This window comes from Nelusetta ayraudi, unplaced genomic scaffold (genome assembly GCF_046127955.1).
Source record: "Nelusetta ayraudi isolate G7.1 ecotype Tasmania unplaced genomic scaffold, CSIRO-AGI_Nayr_v1 ptg000016l, whole genome shotgun sequence".
In the NCBI taxonomy this organism is placed as follows: domain Eukaryota; kingdom Metazoa; phylum Chordata; class Actinopteri; order Tetraodontiformes; family Monacanthidae; genus Nelusetta; species Nelusetta ayraudi.
Window position 1 is genome coordinate 7,500,525 of NW_027466066.1, and position 24,476 is coordinate 7,525,000.

The following is a 24,476-nucleotide window of genomic DNA, read 5'->3' on the forward strand; positions in this document are numbered from 1 at the left end:
TTACACGGCCTAAAAATACACAATATCAGTGTAACAATACACCCTGGAAAGCTTCTGTCCCCAAATACTGCCAGGACATGAATATCTCTCTAGACAATGTGGTCAGGGGCGAGGGTGAGGCTGCGGGCAGTGTGTGTGTGTGTGTGTGTGTGTGTGTGTGTGTGTGTGTGTGTGTGTGTGTGTGTGTGTGTGTGTGTGTGTGTGTGTGTGTGTGAAAGCAGAGGTACCTTCATGCGAATGGGGGAACCAGATTTGCGAGGCGCTGGAGTGGGGTCCGCCCCGGAAGGAGGGTGAGGAGGGCGAGGAGGGCGGCCGGGAAGGGTGCGATGGGTGAGAAGGGGGTGTACCCAGGCTACTGGCCAGAAAGGTCCCCATGAACGAAGCGGAGGAATTGCCCATCAATCCACTGCCTGCATTCCCACAAAGGTAAGCAGAGAAAACATGGTTAGCATCAAGGAAGTGCACGGACGGCGGGACCAAACACAGAGTTGAGCGGCGATCAGATCCGCACGTGCACGTCAAAACGGGCGGAGGCGCCGGGTGGAACCGCAAGGCTAGGCCGGTGTGAGCGCAACACTGGGGGAGGGGGAGAACGTGTGTGTGTGTGTGTGTGTGTGTGTGTGTGTGTGTGTGTGTGTGTGTGTGTGTGTGTGTGTGAGTGTGAGAGGAAAGAGTGTGAGACAGTGGAGTCTTCTCGCCCCTCACACCACAGAGAGAGGTCTCATCTCACAGCTGAGTACACACTTTCTCAGGCTCCCTCCCTCTCGCTCTCACACACTTTAGCTCCAGCTCCCCAGTGTCCCTTCTCAATTTCCCCCCCATCCACATCCACGGAAATGTATTATATGACACATTTGTCCTCATATCATGACTGAACCAGCTGTATGTGTTAACTATCACATATTATCTTGGACTGTTGGACTGTTTATGATGATGATATTTATGATATTTGCTGTTTGAAAGCATGTTTAGGTTTGGTAGTAAATGTTACAGCGGAGGGTAAATGTTACACTTTATCCATTCATTCATAAATTAGAATAAATATATTACCATAGTGAATTAATAACTGTTATTGTGAATTTTTATGATATGCAAAGGCCACATCTTGGGCAAAAACAAACAGAAGTGGCCACGTGTGTGCATGCAAAAGAATAACAAAAACATTTTCGGGGTTCAGGGAAAGTATGTTTCATGCGACAGGCAGTTAATTATTGATAAAACTTTGACCTATTACCATAATAATCGTCGCCGTTATTCCTGGCCCTACTAAAGACCTCTTCTATACAAACCACTTGTTTGTTTCAGTTGTTTTTACTCCCATTTCCTACCTGCTCTGTCGATAAGAGTGTGTGCATGTCTTGCCATTTGCTGTATTTATTTCCCTTTTCTTCTCTGAAACGGGGCGTTGCCTCGCTTTGTTCTCCTCCATAATGATGGCACCAGCAGAGCAATCTGTCCCTGGTTGGCTGAACTGTGTGTTTAACAAGACTATGATGAGTAATTGAGCATTCGTAGCAACGCCCGTGCGACTAGGGCCTGATTGTCTATTATGCATTTGCAAGGCAAGTCGGCGAAAACGCACTGATTAAACATCGCTTAAATTACACTCCCATTACGCCACCACCAGTGCACTTGAGTGAGTGGCCCGAGTGGCCCGGCTCTTTCCACATCCGTTTCCCCTAAGTCACAGTCAATGCCATGTAGTCTCATACATATGTATGTCAGGGCCTGTACTAGACTGCACATGCAAGCACAAAAACCCGTATCAGGATATGGGTGGGGCTAACCAATAGATCATACAGTGATCTTTTAGGGTCACCAACCGCAAACAATATCTGCAACTTCCCAAAAATGAACTTGCATGCATGAAGATGCATAAAACTTGTAAGTTCGTGGAGAAGTCCCAGTGATTTTCACATCCCGAAGGAAGGATGCAAAATTTGTCCTCCACATTTGACCCATCCCCTGAGGGAGCGGTGGGCAGCAGCAGTGCGGCGCCTGGGAATCATTGAGTCATCTAATCCCCCAATTCCAACCCCGAATACTGAGTGCCAAGCAGGGAGGCAATGGGTACCATTTTTACTGTCTTTGGTATGACCCGGCCGGGGATCGAACCCACAACTTACCCGTCTCAGGGTGGACGATTGAGCTGGCCAGTGGTAGCCAGTCTCCGTAGCCGTAATACTTACATACGCATAGGTTACACATGCGCCAGCTAAGTCAGACTCATGCATCATGCACATTGGGAAAGTGGAGGGTTGGCAGCATGGTTTGGAAAAAAAAATCCTGACCATGACAAACAAAAAAACGATATTCGATTTGATTTCCTAAAGGAAAACATCCAAAACATAAATTGATCCTTTTCTGGGAGAGCAAGAACAATTGTTGGAAAGCCTTAATCAGGCACCAGGCAGTGAGCGAGTGCAACCCCTAGGCAGACAGCGGGGATAAACTCATCAGTCTGCGTCTCCACTGTTTGCTGAACAGCTCACAGTGGAAGATGCTGTGCACGTCCCACTAAGACGCGGGTGTGGACTTGCAGTGTGTCATACGTGCAGATTCACCCCTGCCCTATTTTGCATTACAGTCTCTAATGTTTGGAAGTTGGGAGTGGTCACTTAGTAGTAGACAAGTAGTAGACAATTTTTGCCCCTTTTCAGCCTTTAGCTTCCCTCTTTTTCTGATGTCACCCTCTGTAACCCTCCATGACCCAGTGGGTGACTCTTGGCAAAGGTCTGTGAACTTGGAGTAGCAGGGGCAGTGAGGGGTCAGGGGGCGGACTATCGCCGACACGCTCGCCAGGCACACATCCAGCCCCCCGCCATCCACACACCCCGGGCTCCTGCATGGTGCCGCCACACACTCCCTCTCTGCTTGTCGCCCCAAGGAACCCCAGCTTTCCTCAGCGCCTGCGGCTCACATAAATCAGATTATCCTCCTGCATTATTAACAACCCAACCCCAGAGAGCGAGCGAGAGGGTGGGCGTGACTGGGAAGGGCCGCGAAGCCTCTCTTCATGCACCGATAGGAGGCGGAGCCTCTGCCAGGAAGACAAGGGGGCGAAGAGGGACGACACGCAAACCCGGGAGCCTGGTTGTCAGTCAGGGGATTGTTTAAAGTTAAAGCCGATGTTAAGGGAGGGTAGCAAAGATTTAGGAGGGGCTTAAATTACAACACAATCATATCAAACCCCTCAGTAACGCACGTTGGCCAATTGGTTTGTCCATAGGTCCATGAGATGTATAGATCACCTTTGTCACAGCCTGTCAGTCAGTGCAGGACCCGTTTCTTATTCTTCTTTTAGTTTGTGCAAAAAAAAACAAACAAAAAAAAAAACGACACCCCTTACATATCTTGTATATTCCAAAAAAAAAATAACCTTGACCCTTTTGCCAAATGATATATTGTCCCAGATGCCATCACCACACACATATTTATTCTCTATATATACTATTAGAAGCTTCATCCCATCCTTGCAACGACTACTATGTTGTCTCAAGGCTGTTCATGGAGTTCCTTGCTTTTTTTTTTGTAAGCGGTGCCAGCTGCGCACTTGCATGGGTTCTTAAGAAAATCGGGTCATGTGCATCCTAATCGGCGCCGATCCCTGACAGCAATAGATTAATCCTATTAGAGAATTAAGGAAGAGTGAGCGCTGGGATGGGAGGAAGTCTACCTCAAATTCCTGACATCCAAACATCACACCCTGACAACAATCGCTCATGCGAGTTGTGCTCCGCTACACCGGCCCAGCACACACGTTTCGCCACCTCTGGAGGTGGAAGTGCTAAGTAGCGCTCCTCCACCTACGCTCCAGTGTGGGTGTGCTGAGGTTGAAGGAGTTCAGTCTTTGTGCCAAGCAGCAGCCAAAACGCGCATGCATGGCTAAAACGGTAATGTGGGCTCCGGCAGAGGCCCCTGTGGATGGCGCGGAGAGTGTGCAGCAGGCGAAGAGGCTGAGCGCGGAGAGAACAAGGAGGCCCAGTTGTCATGGGAACAGGAGAGAAACAGTGCTTGAGGCAAGGAGGCTGAACGCTAGCCGACACAACAGCAAGCGGGCAGAGGCAGTCAATCAGTGCGCCGCGCAAGCAGCGGCAGCCCTCCAACCCACCTTGAAGCCCCCCCACTCGGGCTTCTAGCGCAGCTTGTAATTTAATTGGGACGCATTTGTAAGGATATGATGAGGAGACGGCGTGATTCTTCCGGCCGTTCGGGTCGGCCCCCTCTCATGAATGCAAGTTGAAAAGGGCGAGTTGCGCAGCATTTCAACGAGACGCTAAAACAACAACATGATGTCAAAGTCGTTGTGGGCCAAACAAATACGAAATAATAATTAATTAAAAGCTGAGATGACAACAAGCACCCGCCCACAACAACATGCTGCTCTTATGAATGCCTGGAATCAGATCAAAATTTCATCCCAGAGAAGTATCCACCAGTAACGCAGTCACTCAGGCACACACACAAACACGCACAGCTGCAGAGCCGCTACTATTGTCTGACAGATGATGAAGTACAATTATTTCGCCGAGCGTCATTTTTCGCTACCCGGTGTTGAGAGGGAAAGCCAAGGTAGTCAGCGGGGCTCTCTGTCTTACTCGCAGACGGCGGCCCGAAGGGACGGATGGACGTGTCTGCTAGACAAGGACACTAGACAGTCGACAAGAGATGAGAGTGATGGTGACAGGAGAAGAAGGGAGGCGAGGGGCGGGAGAGAGGAAGAGAGAGAGAGAGAGAACTGCAGGTGCGATGGCATCAACCTGTTCCCCCCACTGCTCAGCGATCAGCCGGGAGGAGAGACTGGAAGAGGTAAGGAATCCCACAAGATAGGGTAAAACTACCTGCTCACCCCCCCTCAGCTGGCTTACTGCAGTTCCGCAAGGTACAAAGTGTGGATGAGCTCAAGCCACCTCGCAGCTCTGACACTTTATTAAACCCTCGGACAGGCAACTCACACAGGTACACACCCGGTTGTCCATTTCTAAACAAAGTCACTGTACTGCATATCGGAAAGAGAGAGAGGCAGAAACCTGATGACACAGCAAGAAAGAAGTTCAATAGTTTTTTTTTTCTTTTTTCATTTCGCAGTCTTTAATAATGCCGACCGCATGTTGACTTGGCAGTGAATATTACTGGCGGCCCTTAAGAACTAAAAAAAGGAGGCTAGAGATGAATGTCAGAAGAAGGAAAAAAAATGAAGACAAGAATATCGGAATTTAAACTTACCGAGTAAAAACATAGCTGGTCGGTTGTCTGACGGTAGCAGTGTCACTTTTACCTCCGTCTCCCTCTCATCAGACTTTCCTACCAATTGCGTTCCATGTTTTGCTGAGATGAATACAGCCAGACTTTCCACAGACATATTCACTTAAAAACACACACCGCTGTCTTTTTTTTCTTTTTTTCTTACCCCGTCTTGTAGCTCAGGGAAGCAAGATTGGACTGGGCAACTGTACACATCAGCGGCCCCAGACAAGACTGCGCACGCTACCCTGGAGGGCCGCTGACTGAGTCAGCTTCGACTTCCTCACAATAAAACGCAGGAGGAATTTCAAATGGCTACTAAAAGGAGGAGGGGGGTTTCCTTTAAAGAGTCAAAGTCATCTTGAAAACATTAGCTCAACCGGTAGCCAAAATTCCTCCAAAAAACATCAGGAAAGGCTGAAGCAGAGGGATTCTTTTTTTGGTTTTGTTTTTCTTTTCTTTTTTTTGCTGCTGCTTTATAAAGTCCTTCCCTGACTTTTGTTATTTGGGCGGGTGGGTGTGTGTGTGTGCGTGCCTTGAATGGTTGCAATGAGGGAGCCGGCCCACCTCTATTACTGTTACGGTGGTGGGAGGGGTGGTCTGATTCGAGGCGGAGGGAGAGTGAGTGAGTGAGTGAGCAGGCGGTCTGGTCCTGAAACGGAGCCCAGTGCAGGGGAGGTGGTGGTGGTGGGGGGGGAGGGAGGTGGCAGCAGCGCACGCCTCCGACACTCTCGGCACTACATGCCTGCGAAGTGAGTTTAGTGGATGTGGTCAGCGCGGGGGCGGGAGAAGTCAAAAGGGAAGCGGGAGGAGAGAGTTGAGAAAGATCATCTGCACTACCGGGCGGCATCAAGAGGAGGGGTAAGAGGGGCGCGGGGAACTGTGAGAAAGTTTCGCTCGCGAAAAAAAAGAGCGAGCCGAGGCGCGTGTGGGAGTGTGTGTGTGTGCTGCGCGGCACATGCGAGCCAAGCGTGTGCGTATGGCAGCCGTCTCACCGAACTTGACAGGCTGTGTTTGCGGAGCGGCTCTGTGGTCAGCCGCTCGCTCACTATCGAGGCAATGAGCGGGGTAAGAGGGACGCCGTGAAATTTTTCTGCCCAAGTGCCATACAAATAGAAATCGGCCCACGGCGGAGGTCAGCCGAGGCACCCCGCCCACCTCGCCCAGCTGTTTATACAATGCGCCGGCTGGCGTGGATGGGGGCGAGGGATCGCGATCCCTACCAATTTATTGCAACGGGCTTGGCCTTTAGAGACAGACAGCGACTGTTTCCACCGGGCGCCAAACAGGCCGTGCTAATCACAGTCCGTTTCCTATTCCATAGTTTGCGTTAACTTCGGAAAGTGTGCGTAAAAGAGCTGATAGTGGAAGGGTAGCCAAGCAGTAGGTCAAACTTACTGTCCTTTGTCCAATGTCTTTAGTGTGGATATGTTTTTCTCCTTAAACAACAAACAGGCAAGAGAAAACAGTAACAAACAGCAGTACCAACTCAATGAAGCATCTCGAGAGCTATCAAAAAGTGTGAACGATTACCGGGAGTAATACAAAAGTACCGCAGGCAGCAGAGGCCCGTTGAGGCCTCCTGGGCATGCGCAGAGTAAATGTGGGGTACACCCTGGACGTGTACTCTGCACCCTGGATGTGTATCTGTGATTTATCTCTTCCCGGCACTTTTTGCAACCGTTAAATTTTTTTGGCTGCTTTCACATGACAACTGACAAGACAGACTATTGGCAGCTGCAGCGTGGCACAGACCAGGTGCCGGACGAGTCGGATGAAAAAATCATTGCCAGATGCGTCAATGATTGCCGTAGTTAGACCGCAGGGGTCCCATAAATCGGAAACCGTGTTTTTCAGTCTCGCATTCGTCATGAGTGCAAGCCGTAACATGTTATAATACATTATTTCTCTACTGTCTTTAAACACATGGAATGGCTGTGGTATTCAAACACACACACGGAAACACAAGGTTATAAGTGTACATATTTATCTAACCATACAGGGCATAAAGCATAACGGGAAATACTCTATGCTTACTACATGTAAGCATGTACTAATCCCTCACATTCATGTTTTACTCATTCTTCACAGCACCCTGGTATATACTACACCAAGTCAGGACTTTCGGTGTCTCACTGCTGTTCATTGGAAGTTGATCGTAAAAAATAAGTCCTTATTGGGAGGTGGCGTCATTGCCAAAATGGAGCTGCGCCTTTAGTTCTGTCACTCCCGTGCCAAAGAGTGGTGCAAGGAGGCTGGGGAGGTGGCCGACGGGAAGAGACACAGAGGTGTCTGGAGGAGTTCCTGCTGAAGAGGCTTTTTATGGGCACTGTAAACACAGAGCTGGACACAGAGCGGCACTGCAGCTATTTACCAAAAAAAAAAAAAAAAAAGCCAGGCCAGGAAGTGTGTCATTTACGAGACAATAAGACCTGTGACAGGCACCGTAAGAGCTCGGTGAGGGTTTAAGTGGCGCGGGGGCGAGGATGCGGCGGAGGAGAGAGGCACAGGACGTGGCGTGTAGCTCGTTTCGCTCTTCCCGGAGTCTGTCAGGTTTGGACCTGTGTTTCGGGATGCTGGCTTTGCTCCATGAGAAAATGTAGTGGCTTGCTGAATCACTGGACTCGGAGAACAAGCAAACATTCCAGGCTGGGACACAGGAGGTGGGAGGATGGATTTGAAAAACAGCAACAGCGGCAGGACCCGGCCAGGACAAAATGAGTTCAAGGACCACGACCCTTTCTTTTACACCCTCCTACACGTTCACATCCCCGACTCACCGTAAAATCCCCCCAATCTGTGTGCCTGCAGCCTCCTTTCTGTCAACATTCACCATTCAACAGGAAGTGCGTGTCACCCACAGGCACGTGCAGTTTCCTTTGACCTGGACTCTTGTTAACGAGGTTTTCTGGACACCATCCTGTTATTTCAGCATGTTACTTTATCAAATCACCCTCCCCCACACACACTCCTGAGAAACGCATTGTTTGTGTCCCGGTTCACAGACAATTCAAGTGGTTCCAAATGGAATCGACAGTTAACAGCTAAAGCTCCTTTCAGAGCTGGGACTCTTGCTCTTTGCCACACGCTGCCCAATGAGAAACTTTGGTTACGAGGCCAAATGTTGGTGAACGTGCTTGTTGACTGACCTGTTGTTTGGAGCAAGTATTTTGGGACCATTTGTTGCACTGCTGCTCTTTATTTCCAAGGCATGAAATTGTGATTACCATTGTCGGCCTCCTCCATCCCCGCACGCACGCTACAAAACATCCATGTTTCTCATTCTGTTTCTATTCTCTCACTCTCTCTCTTTCTGTCCTTCCCTTTCCGTCTTCCTCCCTCGTGATGCGCTCGCACACACACGATAAACATGCAGCAACACACCCAAACACAAAGAGAGCCGCCCACAGCTGCGTCAGGCCATCGCTCTAACAATCCAATCTGTTTTCTTTCCCATGATGTTTCCCACTGGCACAGAGAAGGAAAAAAATCTGATTTACTCCCCCACAGGGCCCATGCAGTTGCACTGATATGGAAAATGATTTCAGTGCTGCTTGAGCCCATAAACATTATTTTGGTCTCCCCTGTTAATGACACATTTCTTCCCAGCATTGTGGATCTCACAGAGGAAGGGATGAGTGTGAGGGGGGATGACCGAGGGAGGAGGAAGAGAGGAAGGGGGGAAGGGATCCTCGGGGACCTTGCGTCCAACGGGGGAGTCCTTAACCCCTCAAACTGCATCCTGACATCCTCTCACCCTCTTCCTCATTCACACGAGCATGCCAAAACACATGCTCACACAGATCAGAAAGGAACTGAGATTTTCACAGCTTGCATTTTTTTTTTTCATTTTCTTTCTTTTTTTTTTTATAAATCGCAGCACAGATATTTCCCTGCTAGAGTTCACACCTCTTTCTCTCTGTCTTGCTGACAGCCCGATTCTAAACACAATGCCCGTTGGCTCAGGGCCCACATGTCTTTTATTTTGTGGATGCAGCCGATGCTCTTGCCCTTAACCGCGGGAATAAAAAATTTGCACCTCTGCCGAGGGCGCCTTGTCAACGACCGGAGCCCGTTGTAGCCCTGAGTCCTAAACACAAGCCGTTTAATAAGACGGCGTTAAAAAACGGGACTCCAACGGGCCAATCGCGGGGGCACTAAACCTCCCATTTGGCATCCATTAAAGCCCATCTGGAGGAGCGTCTATGAGGGAGCGGACAGGAAATAGCGCCGTTAGATATGACTCAAAACCGTCTCCCCGCTTTTTTGAACGGTCCCCTCCCAGGTCTCTCTTTCTCTGTCTCTCTCTGCGATTTCTTGGTCGTCACCATGGGAATTTTATTTTATTTTTATTTTTTTACGGCTTTCCCGTTCCACTGGAAACATCACATGGAATGCACCACTGGATCTGGTTTGCTTTACAGCTGATGACTGATCCGTCTAAATCCACTGGTTTTTGCGTTCTGGCCACGGTGACGGACCGGGCAGGGCGGGTGACTAACACTGTTCTTGCGTGCCGTGTTTTCTTGCCGACGCAGCCCGAGCTCAGCCAAGCAGGTCACGGACGTCTGCCGAAAAAAAAAAAAAAAAGAAAAACGTATATAACGAGCGCTCGGAGCCGTTCTCTTTAATTAGTCCCCAGTTAACTTTTGAACTTAATTGGTTAATTGAGATGTGGTTGGGGCTGGACAGGTCCCCCACCCCGCACCCCTAGTGTTTCTGCCTGGCGCAGGAGGTGGCTGCCTGCCTCTCGCTCTCTTTTCATGCGTCCCTCCACTGAAGAAGTGAGGGGGTTGGGGGTCGGGGGGGGGGAGGGTTAATGATGCCACACAGGAGGCAGTAAAACTGCGCTTTTGCAGCGATCGTATCCGAGCAGCGCACATGCGCCTTTTGCCACATCAAAGCGGGCTCTCCGACTTAGTTTGTCCTGGGTGGTCTGATGCTCCTCTCTCTCTCTCTCTCTCTCTCTCTCTCTCTCTCTCTCTCTCTCTCTCTCTCTCTCTCTATTAACCTGCAGCGCCATATAGATAGACGCCGCTTCATAGCGGGGTGGAGTGCAGAGGTGGGCAGATGTTTGCCTCACCACTGGCGAGCGCGTTCCGTCGGAACCAAGGGACCAAGTCTAATTTGCTCAGGTGGAGACGGGAGCGCCGTTGAGGATGGAGAACAAAAAAAAGAACTGTGGTGCCATGCAGGGATGCAGATAAACACACACGCACACACACACACACACACACACACACACACACACACACACACACACACACACACACACACACACACACACACACATAAACCCATAGGCGTCACGTCGCTCGAGTACACCACCCCCACCCCACCCTCCTGCGGTTGATGCATAATGATACAACACCACATAAATCTGCGAGCGGCTCGATTCACCGGGGCAGATTTTTTTCCCCGCCACTTCCCCCCTTTTTCACTTTTATCCTCCACTCTCCCTCCTGCTCCTTTGAGCCCCATCACTCACTCCCCTTCTCAGCTTTCCCTTTCCATCCTCGCACCCTCTCCATCATCCCTCCATCGCTGCCTTCTCCTCCTGCTGCGCCGCTCCATATTTCTGTCCTCCCTCGTCAACTCCCCTTCCCCCAAGTCGGTTTCATCTGCATGCTTCAAAATAGAAACGCTTTCTCTTCATTTTAGGGTGTTCCGGTAGAAAAAAACGACCCAAAAACACTCCCGCTCATACATAATGCGCGTGTGCGCTTCGACAGTGCTGTCGCTAAGCTTTCCTTCAGCCCGGGTGGGGTAATAAAAGTATTGCTTTTCGTTCGTCACAAGCTGACCCATCCCTCCGTCAGAAGAGGCCATAAATCGACATCCCAGCGTTCAAATGGCAAGGGGTGCTCATTGGAATGTCCCATTCCCTGTCCTCCCATCCTCGCTCTCAACGCTGCTTGATCTGTAGCCCGGCGCCTCCTCTAGGTCAAAGGGAGGAGTGCTGCATGCGAAGGCCCTCGCGGTTCCAGGAGACGTCCCACTGTCCTCCGAGTTCTCATTTATTGACTTGTAATATGATAAAGTCCTGGAGTGATGTGTGCGCGAGAGGAGCAGAAGGCAGCTCCCTGCTCTGGCTTCCCTCCGTCTGATGTAGTCTGTCAAAGGCGCAGAGACAGAACAGAGCAGATAACGAAGCCTAGCGCCGCCACGCCAGCCAGCCAGCCAGCTCAAGGTCTCGCTGCAACCCTGAATATAATTTGCTGCTGGTTCACAAGGGTAGCTGAGGAGAAATGTTTAATTCTTGTAACGCATGGCCGAGACAAACGCAAGCTGTTTTTTTCTCTTCCCGATAACCTACAGCTGAGGGAAAGGGAGGCACCTGTGTGACCAAGGCCGAGTGGCTACAGCGTTACCTTGTACAGAACGATGCACGTGCATCTTTTTTGACTTCTGTTTATGCTAAGCTGCTTAACCTCAAGACCGAGACTTCCCGTTGTCCCGCGCAGATAACCGACTCCACCCCCACCCGCACCCCCGCCCCCCAACTGGAGCGGCCCACATTTTTCAAGCATGCGCAAGGTCAGCCACACTGCATGGCGTGTTATTTTTATAAAATAGCAAACCAGGCATTAAAGTTGAGTTATATCTCCACGCTCCCCGATACTGGTCATCCATGGAATGCTGCCTCCAGTGTCTGCTCAATATCTGCAGCAAGGCACTTGAGCAGACGCGGGGTAAAATGAGGAGCATTTCCTGCCATCTGCACGGAGGAGTGAAGGTCATCCTCACCGGAACACGAGGAGATGAAGTGTAACGCGGAGCGGGGCAGCCATAAAAAGCTTCTCCTCTCCAGCTGGTTAGCTTGATATAGGCTTTAACACTTAGGAGTGGAGTCGGAACGGTCCAAGGTCACCGCGGGGGAAAAAAAACCGACGGGTGGGATATGACGGTCGTCTATCTCCCGCCATCGCATCGGGTCCGCTGGACGGGTGGGCGGGGCTCGGAAGGTCACGTGTTTCGACCGCTTCCTCGGTATTCGTCGGCGCTCGCGCGGGATGAGGAGCCGCGGCAGGGCCGGAGTCCTGACAGGGTTACGTGAGGCTTGCGAGCATCTGATCGAAGTTAACAGATGCGCTGCAGCTGCTCGTTTGTTGGCCACGGCGAATCCTTACGACACAAAGACACGCTTGCTGAATCTAAAAAAAAAAAAAAAAGAAAGAATGAAACGCATGTATAAATACATCACGCGGTGAAAATTTGAATCATATTTTCTGCAGCTGTCCGCGATCAATGGCGGCGCTGGTGGTGGTGGTTGTTCTCGGTCTCGAATAATAACCAAACCTCCCGGAGAAACCATTAAACCGACTTTGAGCGCAGTACCCTGGAGTGCACATGTTGGCTTTTCTTATTTTCTTTAATATATGCTTAGCTCTGCAGGCCATAAAACATGTCAGTGCTCAGCTTGTCAAGCCAGAAAGCCCTTTCCGCGTTGCGACAGAGCCGAGCAGATTTTTTTTTGGAGACGGCGTGGAACGGAGCGGTTTGCAGGTCGTGAAACGCGGCAACCGTACAAATTTCGAGAGAAACAGGTGACCGCTGTTGTAATTATTTGGCGCTACATCCGCCGCCGTGGCCCAACAGATGACGCGCTGAGGCTGCCTTGATCTGGCACAGGACGCAGTGATGGCAAGGAAGTGGGGCAGGGTTACAGGAGAGCAGGAAGAGGCGAGGAACAACAAAGGCAGTGTCATGAAGGAGGAAATGAAGAGGAGAGCGTATTGAAATGTTTTGACTGTTGACAAAAAAAAAAAAAATGCAAACGTGTCACAGGTACTGAAGTGACGTCTGACAGACAAACTAACTGCTGGCTCTCAGTACCAAGCTCTCGGCTCTCCCGCACTAAGCCCTGGAAGAGTTGGTTGCAGCTGAATGTTGTGTTGAGTTTTTGCAAACCTTGCAATCCTAAATGTCGTGGCCGTTGTGAAGTGGTGGTGAACGAGTCCCACCGCCAATACTGTTTGATGCTTGGAGACCAAAAAAAGTACAACTCCTCTGGGGCGACAGTGATATGTGCTTGCTTATATTGGTGTATGACACATTCCCTCAGTGTGTGTGTGTGTGAGTGTGTGTCGCAGAATGTGGTTTCCGTCTCCGTACTGTATTTGCACTGGCACAGGGTTCCATTGTGGGGCCGGGCTTTGCTCTTCACCGATAAGACAGCAGTTATGTCAACACGGGGCGACGCTGCAAAGGAACTGCCCGCTCCTGTTGACATTTAACAACACTGATTATTTACTTTGACCACACGGGGCAGCCATCATCTTGCCTTTAGCACGCTTAATGAGCGCGGGCCTCCGAGGGTGGAGCCCCCTGTTGGCCGTGGCCGGTACTGCCGCTCACGATGTCTGGTGAGATGAGGGACAGCTAGAGAAGAAAAGTCACGTTATTTCGTGATAATTATCACGAAAAATCGTGAAACTATCACGTTATAACGTGAAACTATCATGAACGTGATCATTTTCACGTAATTTTGTGAAACGTGAAAACTATCGTGAAACGATCACGTTATTTCATGATAATTTTCACGTTGCATTGTGATACTGAACCCTAAGGCTGAGTTTTAATGCTGACTGGCTGCAGACTGGGGAAAAAAAAAAAAAAAAAAACGGGTGGGGGGTGAGCGAGTGACTCTCACAGTAAACACAACCCCTCCTAGGCGGCAGCATGAGTCGTCAAATTGAGCCGAGCAGCCCTATCAATAAAGAGCCGGTGGAGCAATCCATGCATAATTAGGGAAGAGGGGAGGGGGTTAATTGACTTCTTTGAGAAAGATCCTGATTTCTATCAGCCAGTCCCATAATAATACGAACCAGGGCTCTCATTAAGGGCCCCCTCCCTCGTTTATCTCTCTTCCCCTCTAACCCACCCCTCCCCCGTCTCCTCCCACGCTTTAAAAAAAAAAAATGAAAAAGAGGAAACCCCTCCGCCTCCCGACCTGCTCCGCCGGCAGTGTCCTCAGCGCCAAGGTGCACCATGGCACATAAACACGTGATTAGCACACGCCGAGGCTCCAGACAGCGGTTGGCCTGATGTTGACCCCCACCCCCACCGCCCCGCACTCCGGGGGAGGGGTGCGGCGGAGGCTGTGACGTACCAGCCTGGAAGGCTCGACGGACGCCCGGCGCCCAGGATTCAGACGTGGATGTTTCATGTCCCTCCAACAACAACAGCGTTGGAACCTCGTCGCAGAGCAGAGTCGACCAACGGGACAAATCACTCGCAGGCGGAAATCAAGCGTCGACTAATGAAACGCATCCGCGCGAGAAGCAAAACACATCGCAGCCGCGAGCGAACACTCACTAACTAAAACGTCTCCGACGGACTTTACAACATTAACCATTGAGAGGGTTGAGAAAGTAGCTCCGTCCCGCGTTCTTTATTTGTATTTTGGGTTTTTTTGCGTATTTTCTATTACCCTTCGGTCTTTTGCATGTTGCCAAAGACTTGATGGAAAGTTGGACTCCGCAGTGGGAGGGAGAGAGAGAAAAAAAATAATGACTTGGAGAAAAGAGATGAAAAGTGACAAATGAGAGATTTCCTCCACAAGCTCGTAAATCAGCAGACGCAGGCGGGGGCAGCGCGGGGGCCTGCTCCGAAAAGCCAAACTTCATTTCTTCCTCTTCTTTTTTTCTCCTACCCCTCCTCCTCCTCCTCCTCCCTCTCTCCCCTTTGGCAGCCAGCGCTAACCACCTCTCTCCCTTTTACATGCATGCGAACACGCACACAAACATATGTGGCAGGACGACGTGCGCGCCAGCGCACTCTCCCTCCCTCCCTCCCTCCTCTCTTTGCGGTCTCTCCCAGATGGCGCGTTAGAAAAAAAAAGTGCCATCCCCGCTGCTCCCTCCACCCCTCCCTCATCCCTCCCTCATCCCTCCCTCCCTCCACCGGTGTGGTTGTGGCGCGGCCGACTGGCCCAAACAACACGAGCGGCGCTGGGTTTCCAACCTGCTCTGCTAAAGCACTTGTAGCTTGGCAAAAATAGATCCCGCCACTCGCTCTGTCGCATTGGAAAGAGTCGGTGGGTGGAGGAGGTGGAGCACAGCCGCTGGTGGAGGTGGGAAACGAAGGCAAATGAGCTCTTCCGCACGGCGAGGATGCAAGAACAGAAGCATCCCGCTGGTTCTGGAAAGTGTTTACTAAGTTGGTAAAGAGCAAAAAAACAAAAAAACTAAATTGGGAGCAACTGTCAGCAGGCCCTTCTTCTCTTCTCGCTGGAGTGCTTGCCGCTCGAGTGAATGAGGACATGCGGACGGGAGGCAGCAAGCAACGGCGAGGCTGCTCGGAGAGCCGGAGAGGCTCAGTCAGCGCTGAGAAACTTGAGTCCCCTCCCCACCCCCCACACCCCCCGCACCCCACCCCACCCCGGGGTGCAGGACGGTCCCAGAGACGGCCAGATTGATGGAGATCCAAGAGGACTCGGGATCCGCTTTCATTCTGAATTTTCGCCATCTGCTCGGCTGGAAGGAGAAGCGGCAGAGCTGGAGAAAACTCTGTCGACTGACAGATGAGACGGGCGCCGCGGTAAAAAAAAAAAAAAGAGCTCGTTCGCATTTGTGTGTTTGTTTGTGTGTGTGTGTGCGCGCGTGTGTGTGTGTGTGTGTGCGCGCGCGCCGTACGTGCCGCCAGAGTGTGTCAGTAGTGATCCTCAAAGCGGGAAAGAAAAAAAAAAAAAAATCCCCTCCGCCCCACCAACCCCCACCTTCTGAAATCAGATCCGTCACGTGCGGATACGCACATCTCGACGCGGAAAAGAAGCAAACAAAAAGTCGCTAATGCCCTGAGAACCGCGCGGCCTTTAAATTAAAAACCGTCTCCCGTCTAAAATAACATCTGCAGCGTCTCCCTCCTTCCCACACGGCTCGGCCCTCCTCCGCTTTATTGATCCGCGCAGTTTTCCGTGAGCGCAGGCCGAGCGGGCCTCCCTCTCAACCATGATGAGCGCTTCTCTCCTCATACCGCGCCGCTTTGTCACACGCTCGCCAGGGTCGCGCCGGTACTTTCCACACCGCCCCAAATAAAACCCAGCGCCGTGTCCTGTTTTGGTTTTCCTGACGACGGGCCGGCGAGGTCACAATTTACGCAACCGCGTCCGTTTTACGAGCAGCCGAGCCGTGCCGCCGACCTCCAGAAGTCCTCGGAGGGCTCAGACCCGCAGACTATCTCTGACCCCGTCGGCGACACGGGAAGCAATCAGCGGAGATGAATACGGCGAAAAGAAATTCCAGGCACGCCGCTAAAAGTTTGGGCTGACCCCGTGACCCCACGGAGAAGCCGCGCCGAGGCAGGAGTACAAAGATTTCCTTCTGTCTTGTTCGAGGAGAGATAAGGCGGACCCGAGGGCCTGATGAAGAAACGGCAGATACACTCCCATAACTGTCACCCCATGTGCCGGGAATGTGATCTGATTTACAACACATGCCAGGAAAACATTAAACCGATAGCTTCTCCCCGACGGCGGGGGGAGGGGCGCGCTCTCCAAAAAGCGCCCCTGCTGATTCGCACAGCAAAATGAGTATTTAGGAAGAAGGTGGTTCCAGCGCAAGGATAATTTTGTCGGTTGCTTATTGAAATTATTTAATTAGAATCAAATTTAGCATGACATTGTTGCTTTAGGCTAAATGACAGCGAATGCAGGAATTCTATTAATCAACTGCTTTTATTTAATAAACTCTGCCGTTGATGCAGATGTAAAAAAGAATCTGTCCTTTCAAAACAGGATTTGAAAAGACAAAAACAGGTAGCAAACTAGCTGCTAACTAGCAGCTAGTTGGATACCTAGTTAAGGTAGCAAACTAGCTAACTAGCAGCTAACTAGCCGCTAACTAGCCCTCCCGCTGCAACAACCAAGTCCTGTGTCGCAGTCAGGTCTGGTTTCGTAACGTTAGCGCGTCTTGCGCACCTTCTAGCTGCACTTCCTGTTCACTATTTGGCACCTGGCAGAGAGAGGGGTGAAGACAGATGGCTCACCTACCGTCTGTCGTCTTTTCCGTAAAGAAAAAAAATCAACCAACTGATGTTCCGCCACTAAAATTCATTGACTAATTGTGTCACTTCAGGCACACCAATGTTTCCGAACTGTTCCGCCCCCTAAACAGAGGAATCAGCTTGAGGCGTGAAAAGCTTCAAATTCATACCTGCTGCAGCATTACGTTGCATAAATCTGTCTGCGCGCTATTAGTCTGATTGCCGTCGCCAGCATATCTGCTAATCAACGTTGTAATGGAGGCAGGTGGGTTTTCCAGAATGCCATACAGCCCATACCCCGGCACGGAGGCAGAGGCGGGGCCAGAGGAAGATGGATGGGACGCAAAAAAAAAACAAAAAGAAAAAAAAACCCGCCCTGGGCTGACGTAGAATCAGGCACCTGCATCAGACCCCTCAGCTGCCTGCCACTCTGTCTGTCTCTCTCTCCCTCCCCTCGCTGCTTTCACACAGTCCCTCCACTGCACAGCGACTCTGATTGTTCTGTCCCCGTTGGGCACAAACACACACACACACACACACACACACACACACACACACACACACAGGCAAGCGCGCGTACACAAAAGCGCGCTTCTTCCACACCGTACGGGAGACAGTTGCGCCAGCTGAGTTTGGATTTGGAGAGGAGGTGGGGGAGGGGATGGTGGGGGGTAGGGGGGGGGGGTTGCCTCCGATTCAAATGACGGCAGCAGGCGCTCCAGAAACAAGCCGAGCGGCGTTTATCAGACAGAAAACACTCGCGCAGGCAAAATGCGTAACTCGCAAAAAAAAAAAAAAAAACATGCCAAAAGCGCAGGGAGGGGGGGGCGGGGGGGAAAAAACAGCTCGGACTCGCTGAGGCAAGTTTAACACACACACACACACACACACACACACGCACACACGCACACATGCGCTTATAAACACACACACACACCCAGCCATTATGCTGTATAACCAAAAGGCATTCAGCCATTTCAGCAGAGTTCTGAGACGCTGCCAAGTGAGAGGTCTGTCAGTGCATTAGCCAGCATGTAATCATAGCCCAACCTCACTGCAATTAGAAGTGCTTCTAATTCTTCACTGGAAACGCCGCCTCCTCCCGCCGCTAATAGTTTACTTTAGCCCAACAGCTGACAGACCCGGCCCAGCCCTGCAAAACCACCACCACCACCCCCCCACTCCCCCCACTGCCCCTCGACTCCGCACCAACCGCCTCCACTTCCTAGCACGCACGCACGCACTTAAAACGCACGCATGCAACACAGCTGCAGGTTGTCTGTCAGTACGCCAGATCAAAATGGATCGGCCGCAGAGTCCCCTCGCTGTGTTCCACTTGTAACACCGATCCCACGAGTCCTCCACGCCGCGTCTCGGTTTACCTACGCCGCCTCCCATGAGAGAGAGAGAGAGAGAGAGAGAGAGAGAGAGAGAGGTGGAAGAAAAAATCTCCTAATTTACCAAATGTGACAGAGAGAAATGGCGAGAAGATCATGAAACAATTGCAAAGGAAAAAAAAAGGGGGGGTGGGAATCCCGAGAAGAGCTCCTAATGGCTCTCTGTAGACGAGGCGGGCGTGTGAGATGATAGTGGAACGTTAGCTAATGAAGACTGAGGAAGGTTGGAGGGGGGAGGGGCGCTGTGGGGGAGGGGGCGGCGGAGGGCTCCATATACTGATGGCATTGCTATTAGTCCGTGAGCCGCTGCACTCGGGCGTCACTTCAAAGCATTCCCCGCTATTAATCAGAGACCATCCAGCCCCCTCCAGCGAGGGCGCCACCCCTGCCGCCGCCGCCGCCGCCCCGGTCGCCTCTCGGCGGCGACACAATGCAGCCGTCGCCGCCTCCAGACAGCCGACCGGCAGCTTCACGCCGGCGTGTAAGGAAGGCGCGGCACAATTAAATTATCAGACGTGTCCTGGAATAATGACACTGAACCCACGGTTTGAGCAAGTTCAGGTAGAGGGTGGAAGGTTCTGCTGGGGGGGGGGGGTTCTGCTGGGGGTGGGGTGTCTCTCACCTGGTGACCCCGAGGTTGAGGGCATCACCAGGTCACTAGGTCGCCTCGAGGCGAAACTGCAGCCGCAGGATTAATGGCAGCATTGCCCCCCTCACCCCCCCATCTCTCCCCCCCCCCCCCCCCCTGCACCCCACAGCCCCCCCCTCATCACTTAATTCCAGTTGCAAATTTTACGCGACGCTAATCCTCCGACTCTTCCCGTCCTCTTTGTTTTGACCGCCGTGACGGACGGCGCTGTGCGGCCGGGTCGATGGAACGGCCGGGAGGACGGGTGGGGGGGAGGGAGGGGGGGCCGGAGGAGTTATTCCCCTTTTTATCGCGCTGTTTGTCAAGCCGAGGTATCGGCGAGACTAATGGCGGTGGGGGAGGGGTGGGGGGGTGTGCGACGCGCGGCCTCGCCCTCGTTCGCCGCCCCCTCCTCGGAAATTTGCACATTCACGTTACGCGCCAGGATGAGTGGAGCTTATAATGCGAGATGCTCCCGCTCTTCTCTGCCCCCCGACCCCCCACCCCCAACCCCTCCCCCCTTGTCTCCCGTTGTGCTGCACCAACAGCCCACAGACTGTAACGGTGCTGAGCGGATGAGATAACCGTTCGCCATTGTGAGAAAACACTGTCAAAGCTTTGTTTTTTTTTTCTCTCCCTCTCTCTGCCTCTGCCTCTCTCTCTCTCTCTCTCTCTCTCTCTCTCTCTCTCTCTCCCTCCCTCGTAAGAATATAAAAAAAGAAAGCAGCCCGAGCAGCGGCAGCGGCAGAAATAGTCCTGCTTCTATAATTAGATCTAAACAGACGCACCAGACTCTCGAGCTCTGTCCCACTGGCCTCATGGCCTCCTGGGAAGCGAGATGCGTGTGTGCCTGTGTGTGTGTGTGTGTGTGTGTGCGTGTGTGCGTGCGTGCGCGGTGCCCCAGCGTTGTGCACGCGCACACACACGCCTTTGTGTGCGCCCGCCGCTCCGCTCGCGATGCACCAGTAAGTGTATGACAGCATGTGACAGCGCGCATCTAGTCTCGCTGTCACACTCCCCTCTTTCTCTCTGTCTGCCTCTCCTCTCGTGCAAACACGCGCAGACTCCACCCCCCCCCTACCCCTACCCCCCCTCCCCCGCCACCCCTCCTCTCTCACCCAGAGGGTAGGTCAGCGGCCGTGCACGGCGAGCGCAGAAAAGCTAATGCATGCGGCCCCGGCAGACAAACACACATCTGTTGCTGAGGAGCCAATCATTTGCCCCATATCCCCGGGACACGTAGCGTAGCAGAGAAAGGAGGCAGTGTAGCCTAGTGGTCACACCAGGCACAGGGGACAGGAAATTCAAAAAAAAGCAACAGTGGAATGAGACTCAGGAAGTGGGGACCCTCTTCACCATGCGAGGGGGTGGGGGGGGGGGGTAATCACTGGCTTGGCGTTTCCATTGCAGTTTTTCGCAAAATACAAGCGATATTTCTAAAGTTTTGTCAAAGTACAATTCCGATTTGCAGGCGTTTCCATTGAATGGTGCGAAGCGCACAAGCCGTAATTCCCGTAAAATCTTTACGAGAATTTTGTTTGCTTTTGGTTGCTGTCGAGAACAGTTGTTATATTTTTCTCTTTGATTACTTGTAAAAAAAAAAATTAAAAAATTCCGTCTCCTCCTCCGGCCAAACTTGACTTGTAATTTTCAATGGAAGTCGCACGTAAATGCGAAAGTGTTTCCATTAGACTTTTGCGATATCCCTCTATATGGATACATCTGAAAAACCATGAGAGCGTAAAAACCTTTTCGCAATATTTTAGTGGTTTTTCAGGTTAGGTTCAGTGTCCATTACCAGTTTTTAATTGCGATATTTAGGTTTTGCTCAATTCTAGGGGTAATGGAAACCCAGCTACTGCAAAGTGAGGCGGAGCCGGGGTGACTGCAGGGGGGGAGGGGAAGGACGACGAGGGGTGCGGACAAGGATCAGTGACGGGAGGAACATGTCGACATGAAAGAGTTTCTGTTGTAATACATGTGATTTGACAAAAAAAAAAAAAAAATGGCGCGGGAGAGACAAGGAAGAGGGGAGGTTTAATATGACGCTGTTTTAATCAGTGTCAGAAGAAACAGGGCAGAGAGGCGGGCGAGGCAGAGAGAGCAACAAGTCCCCCCCCCCCCCCCCCCCCTTTGGTTTGACGACCAGCAGCTGGGTGGATGGTCCCCCGAGACTGATTAAAATGAAATTCCTGATGTTAATCTTTGTTTTCTTGGGGTGGGAGGGAAGTAGGGTGGGGGAGGGGTAGGTGACACATCCTTGAGAGGCATAGTGCATGTATATTTAATGGGTAAAAAAAAAATCTGCATATATTTAGGGGCACGCTTCACTGTTCGGAGACGTCAACGTCGCCCGCCGCTGCGATGACAGTCACGGGATAGCGGACCGTTATTTTTCACCGTCCCGCCACGGCACTTCGACGTGTGTGTGTGTGTGTGTGTGTGTGTGTGTCTCAAAATTCAGATTGGAATTTTGTAAGATCAGACAGGAAGCAAAACTGTAAAGACGTTGCGCTGTTAACCAATAACCTCGCAAGATATTTTGCGTCGCTTCCCAACTCAGTGAAAGAAAAAAAAAAAAGAAGAAAAAAAATATATAAATATATATTATATATATATATATATATATATTTTTTTTTTTTAAATGCTGAGATATGTAAACTTTTCTCCCTGCCAGGAGCGCTAGCGCCACATCCAGCAGGGACAGACTCAGACGTTAGGGGGTTAACAATGCACCTGTCTGGGCCTCGCAGCAAACCGCGGGGTGCCTCGGCTCCGGAGGGGGGGGTGTCTGGAGAACAGTGCACAAACACGCACACAAGCACATGCACACTCAGCCCTCCCACCCAAACATAGCCACACACACACACACACACATACACACACACTCAGACACCTTCCTGTGTGTGTACAGTGTTGTCACTGGACCACAAATCTGCTGACAACAATGGAGCAACGGTCCCCCTCCTCTCTTTTTTGTGTGTGCCCTTTTCACTGAAGCGATTGCAAATAATAAAATTTAAATTAAAAAACAAGTAATCTGGATTTTCTGCTTGAGCTGTTAATAATGTCCCACAGCTGTCGCACGCAATGCAGCCCGCGCAGGGCCGAGGCGCAGTGGCCCTGGGGCTGCCTGATGAGAAGCAGCCTGATACTGCCAGTGAGGGGTGGGGGGGGGGGGGGGTTTAGGGGGAAGCGAGCGAGGGAGGCACGGCGAGGCGGCAAAAGAGAGAGGGTGAGACCTGAATCGCAGGCGCACCGGTTTGAGTTTGGAACTCCAAAGAATCTGCCTGTTCACTCTCAACGACGTCGGCGTCTTTCCAGTTGAGCCTTTTTCAGTTTGGTCGCTCAGAGGTGAACGGCAGACTTTCTTGGATTTTCGGCGCAACTTCTCACGTCGTCAAGTGCGAAAAGAAAAAAGGAAAAAAAAACTGAGGCGGAGGTTTTGAAATTCGATCCAGGTAGGTATTACCCCGCCCGTCACTCTCACCTCCCGGCTCTCCCTTTGTGTTCCGTCCTGCGCTACACGCCCCGTGCTGCAGGCGAGGGCTCCGTGGCACCGTGCCACATGGTGGAGTGTGGGTGGCGGTCTGTTTGAAGAGCCCGTCGATGAGGTAGCGTTGGCCACTCACTCGCCAAATTCCCTTTCCCCCCCACCCCCACTCCCCTCTCTCCTCCCCTCCCCCTCCACCCCTCCCTCACTCTCTGAGCCTCCGCTCTCCAAGCTTTTTTTGCGGATTCCCAAAGGAGAAAAAAAAAGAAAGAAAGTGATGAGCCAAAAAAAAGTCTCCGGAATTCCAGCTGGTATTTGCTTATTTTTGGATGACTTTCTTTCCGGACGAAAAGTATATTACGCTGACCTGACAGCGACGGCCGAACGCGCTTGGAATAAACGAGCGTTGCTCGTTTTTTTTTTTTAGGCCTCCTACCTGAAATATTTACTCGCTCTTTTGACATAATTGACGGCCGCTCGCAAGCCGGTTGTGTTTCCGGTCGACAGGGGGAGGAGGAGGTGCTGCATCCCGGCGGAAGGTGACAGATGGCTGCGGCAACAGCGCCGCTCCGGCCAGGTGTACCATGCCAAGCATCAGCAACGCTCCCGTGACATTCAGTCCGAGCCGTGTCGTATCACACGCAAGAAGCCACAAATGAGGCGGACAGCAGGCCAAGGTTGTCGCTCTGTTTTTACAAGGCTCAGAAGGGCAAGCGCACAAGGACCGAAACCAACTGAGCCTTGGCCCCTCGGACCCTCGCTCCACCAGCATCGCAGTGGCTCGTGGACCCAAGTGTCCTCGCGAGGCCGTCCCCGAGGCGGAACAGTCGACTCGCACGTGCTCGTCGGTGTCGCCAACCAAATCCGAGAATTTTCGGATTTCTCAGAATATCTCTGGAAAATCGGACTCAACTTGCAATTACCTCCCCCGCTGTTGTGTCGGGGTCAGCGAGGATGGGGCGGGGCGTCTGCCAAGCCAAAGGGAAATGGTCTTACAAACAAAAGAGCACTCGCACTCATAAAGAGCTAAAAGGCCAAGATGGAGGTGTCTCCCGCCGCCACCGCCACCACCGTTCCCACAAACAATCTTCACCCACTCGCTGAAGTTAATTCTTTAAAGAGCCCTGGTTGTAACTGGGCCTTTACTAACTCCGCCGAACACCTGTGTTTGTCTTTGAAGCGTCTTCCTAACAACCACGGACCCATGGGATATTCCAGCAATGAGGCATTCAATAAAAGTCTCCGTAAAGTTATTTATTCCCCTTTGGAGAGGGAGAGAGAGAAAAAAAAATGGGAGAAGGCAGACAGCGTAGGTAACCTTTTGAAGGGGGGTGAGCTGGGGAGGTGCGGGGGCTGCTCAGATATCCAGCGAGGACATAAAAACCAAGGGAATGACAGGGACATCCTACCAGAAAACAATAAAGGGGGTGGAAGGGACTGTTTTTTATCTTTAACAGCAGCCGTAAAACACACACAAAGCTGGGGCGTGCAACAATGGCTCGGGGCTGGGGAGGGCTGGCTGCAACAGCGGCGGGCAGGAAGACCACCACTTCCCAGACACAAGGGTCTTCCTGCTGGAAAAAAAAAAGGAGACGGTGAAACGGAGGGGAGGAGAGACAGGACAGCTTATAGGGAGACGAGGAGGAGGGAGCGAGGGATGCAAAGGAAGGGGAGGAACGATGACACAAATATGACCTTTGATGACACAGAGCGGCGGTGCGCGGCCGCG

The 24,476-nt window shown here is 51.7% G+C and overlaps 1 protein-coding gene across 5 annotated transcripts in view; it reads right to left on the reverse strand.

The window, feature by feature from the left end:
- bahcc1a (BAH domain and coiled-coil containing 1a) overlaps nucleotides 1-24,476 on the reverse strand; it is a 61,623-nt gene that overhangs the window by 29,705 nt on the left and 7,442 nt on the right. For 4 of the 5 annotated variants that reach the window (XM_076024323.1, XM_076024322.1, XM_076024321.1 and 1 more), the window contains exon 3: nucleotides 228-410. In XM_076024323.1, coding sequence (XP_075880438.1) covers nucleotides 228-410 — 183 coding nt within the window. Of the gene's footprint in view, nucleotides 1-227; nucleotides 411-5,226; nucleotides 5,862-24,476 lie in introns of those variants that run through there. The other variant, XM_076024324.1, reaches the window with a different exon arrangement.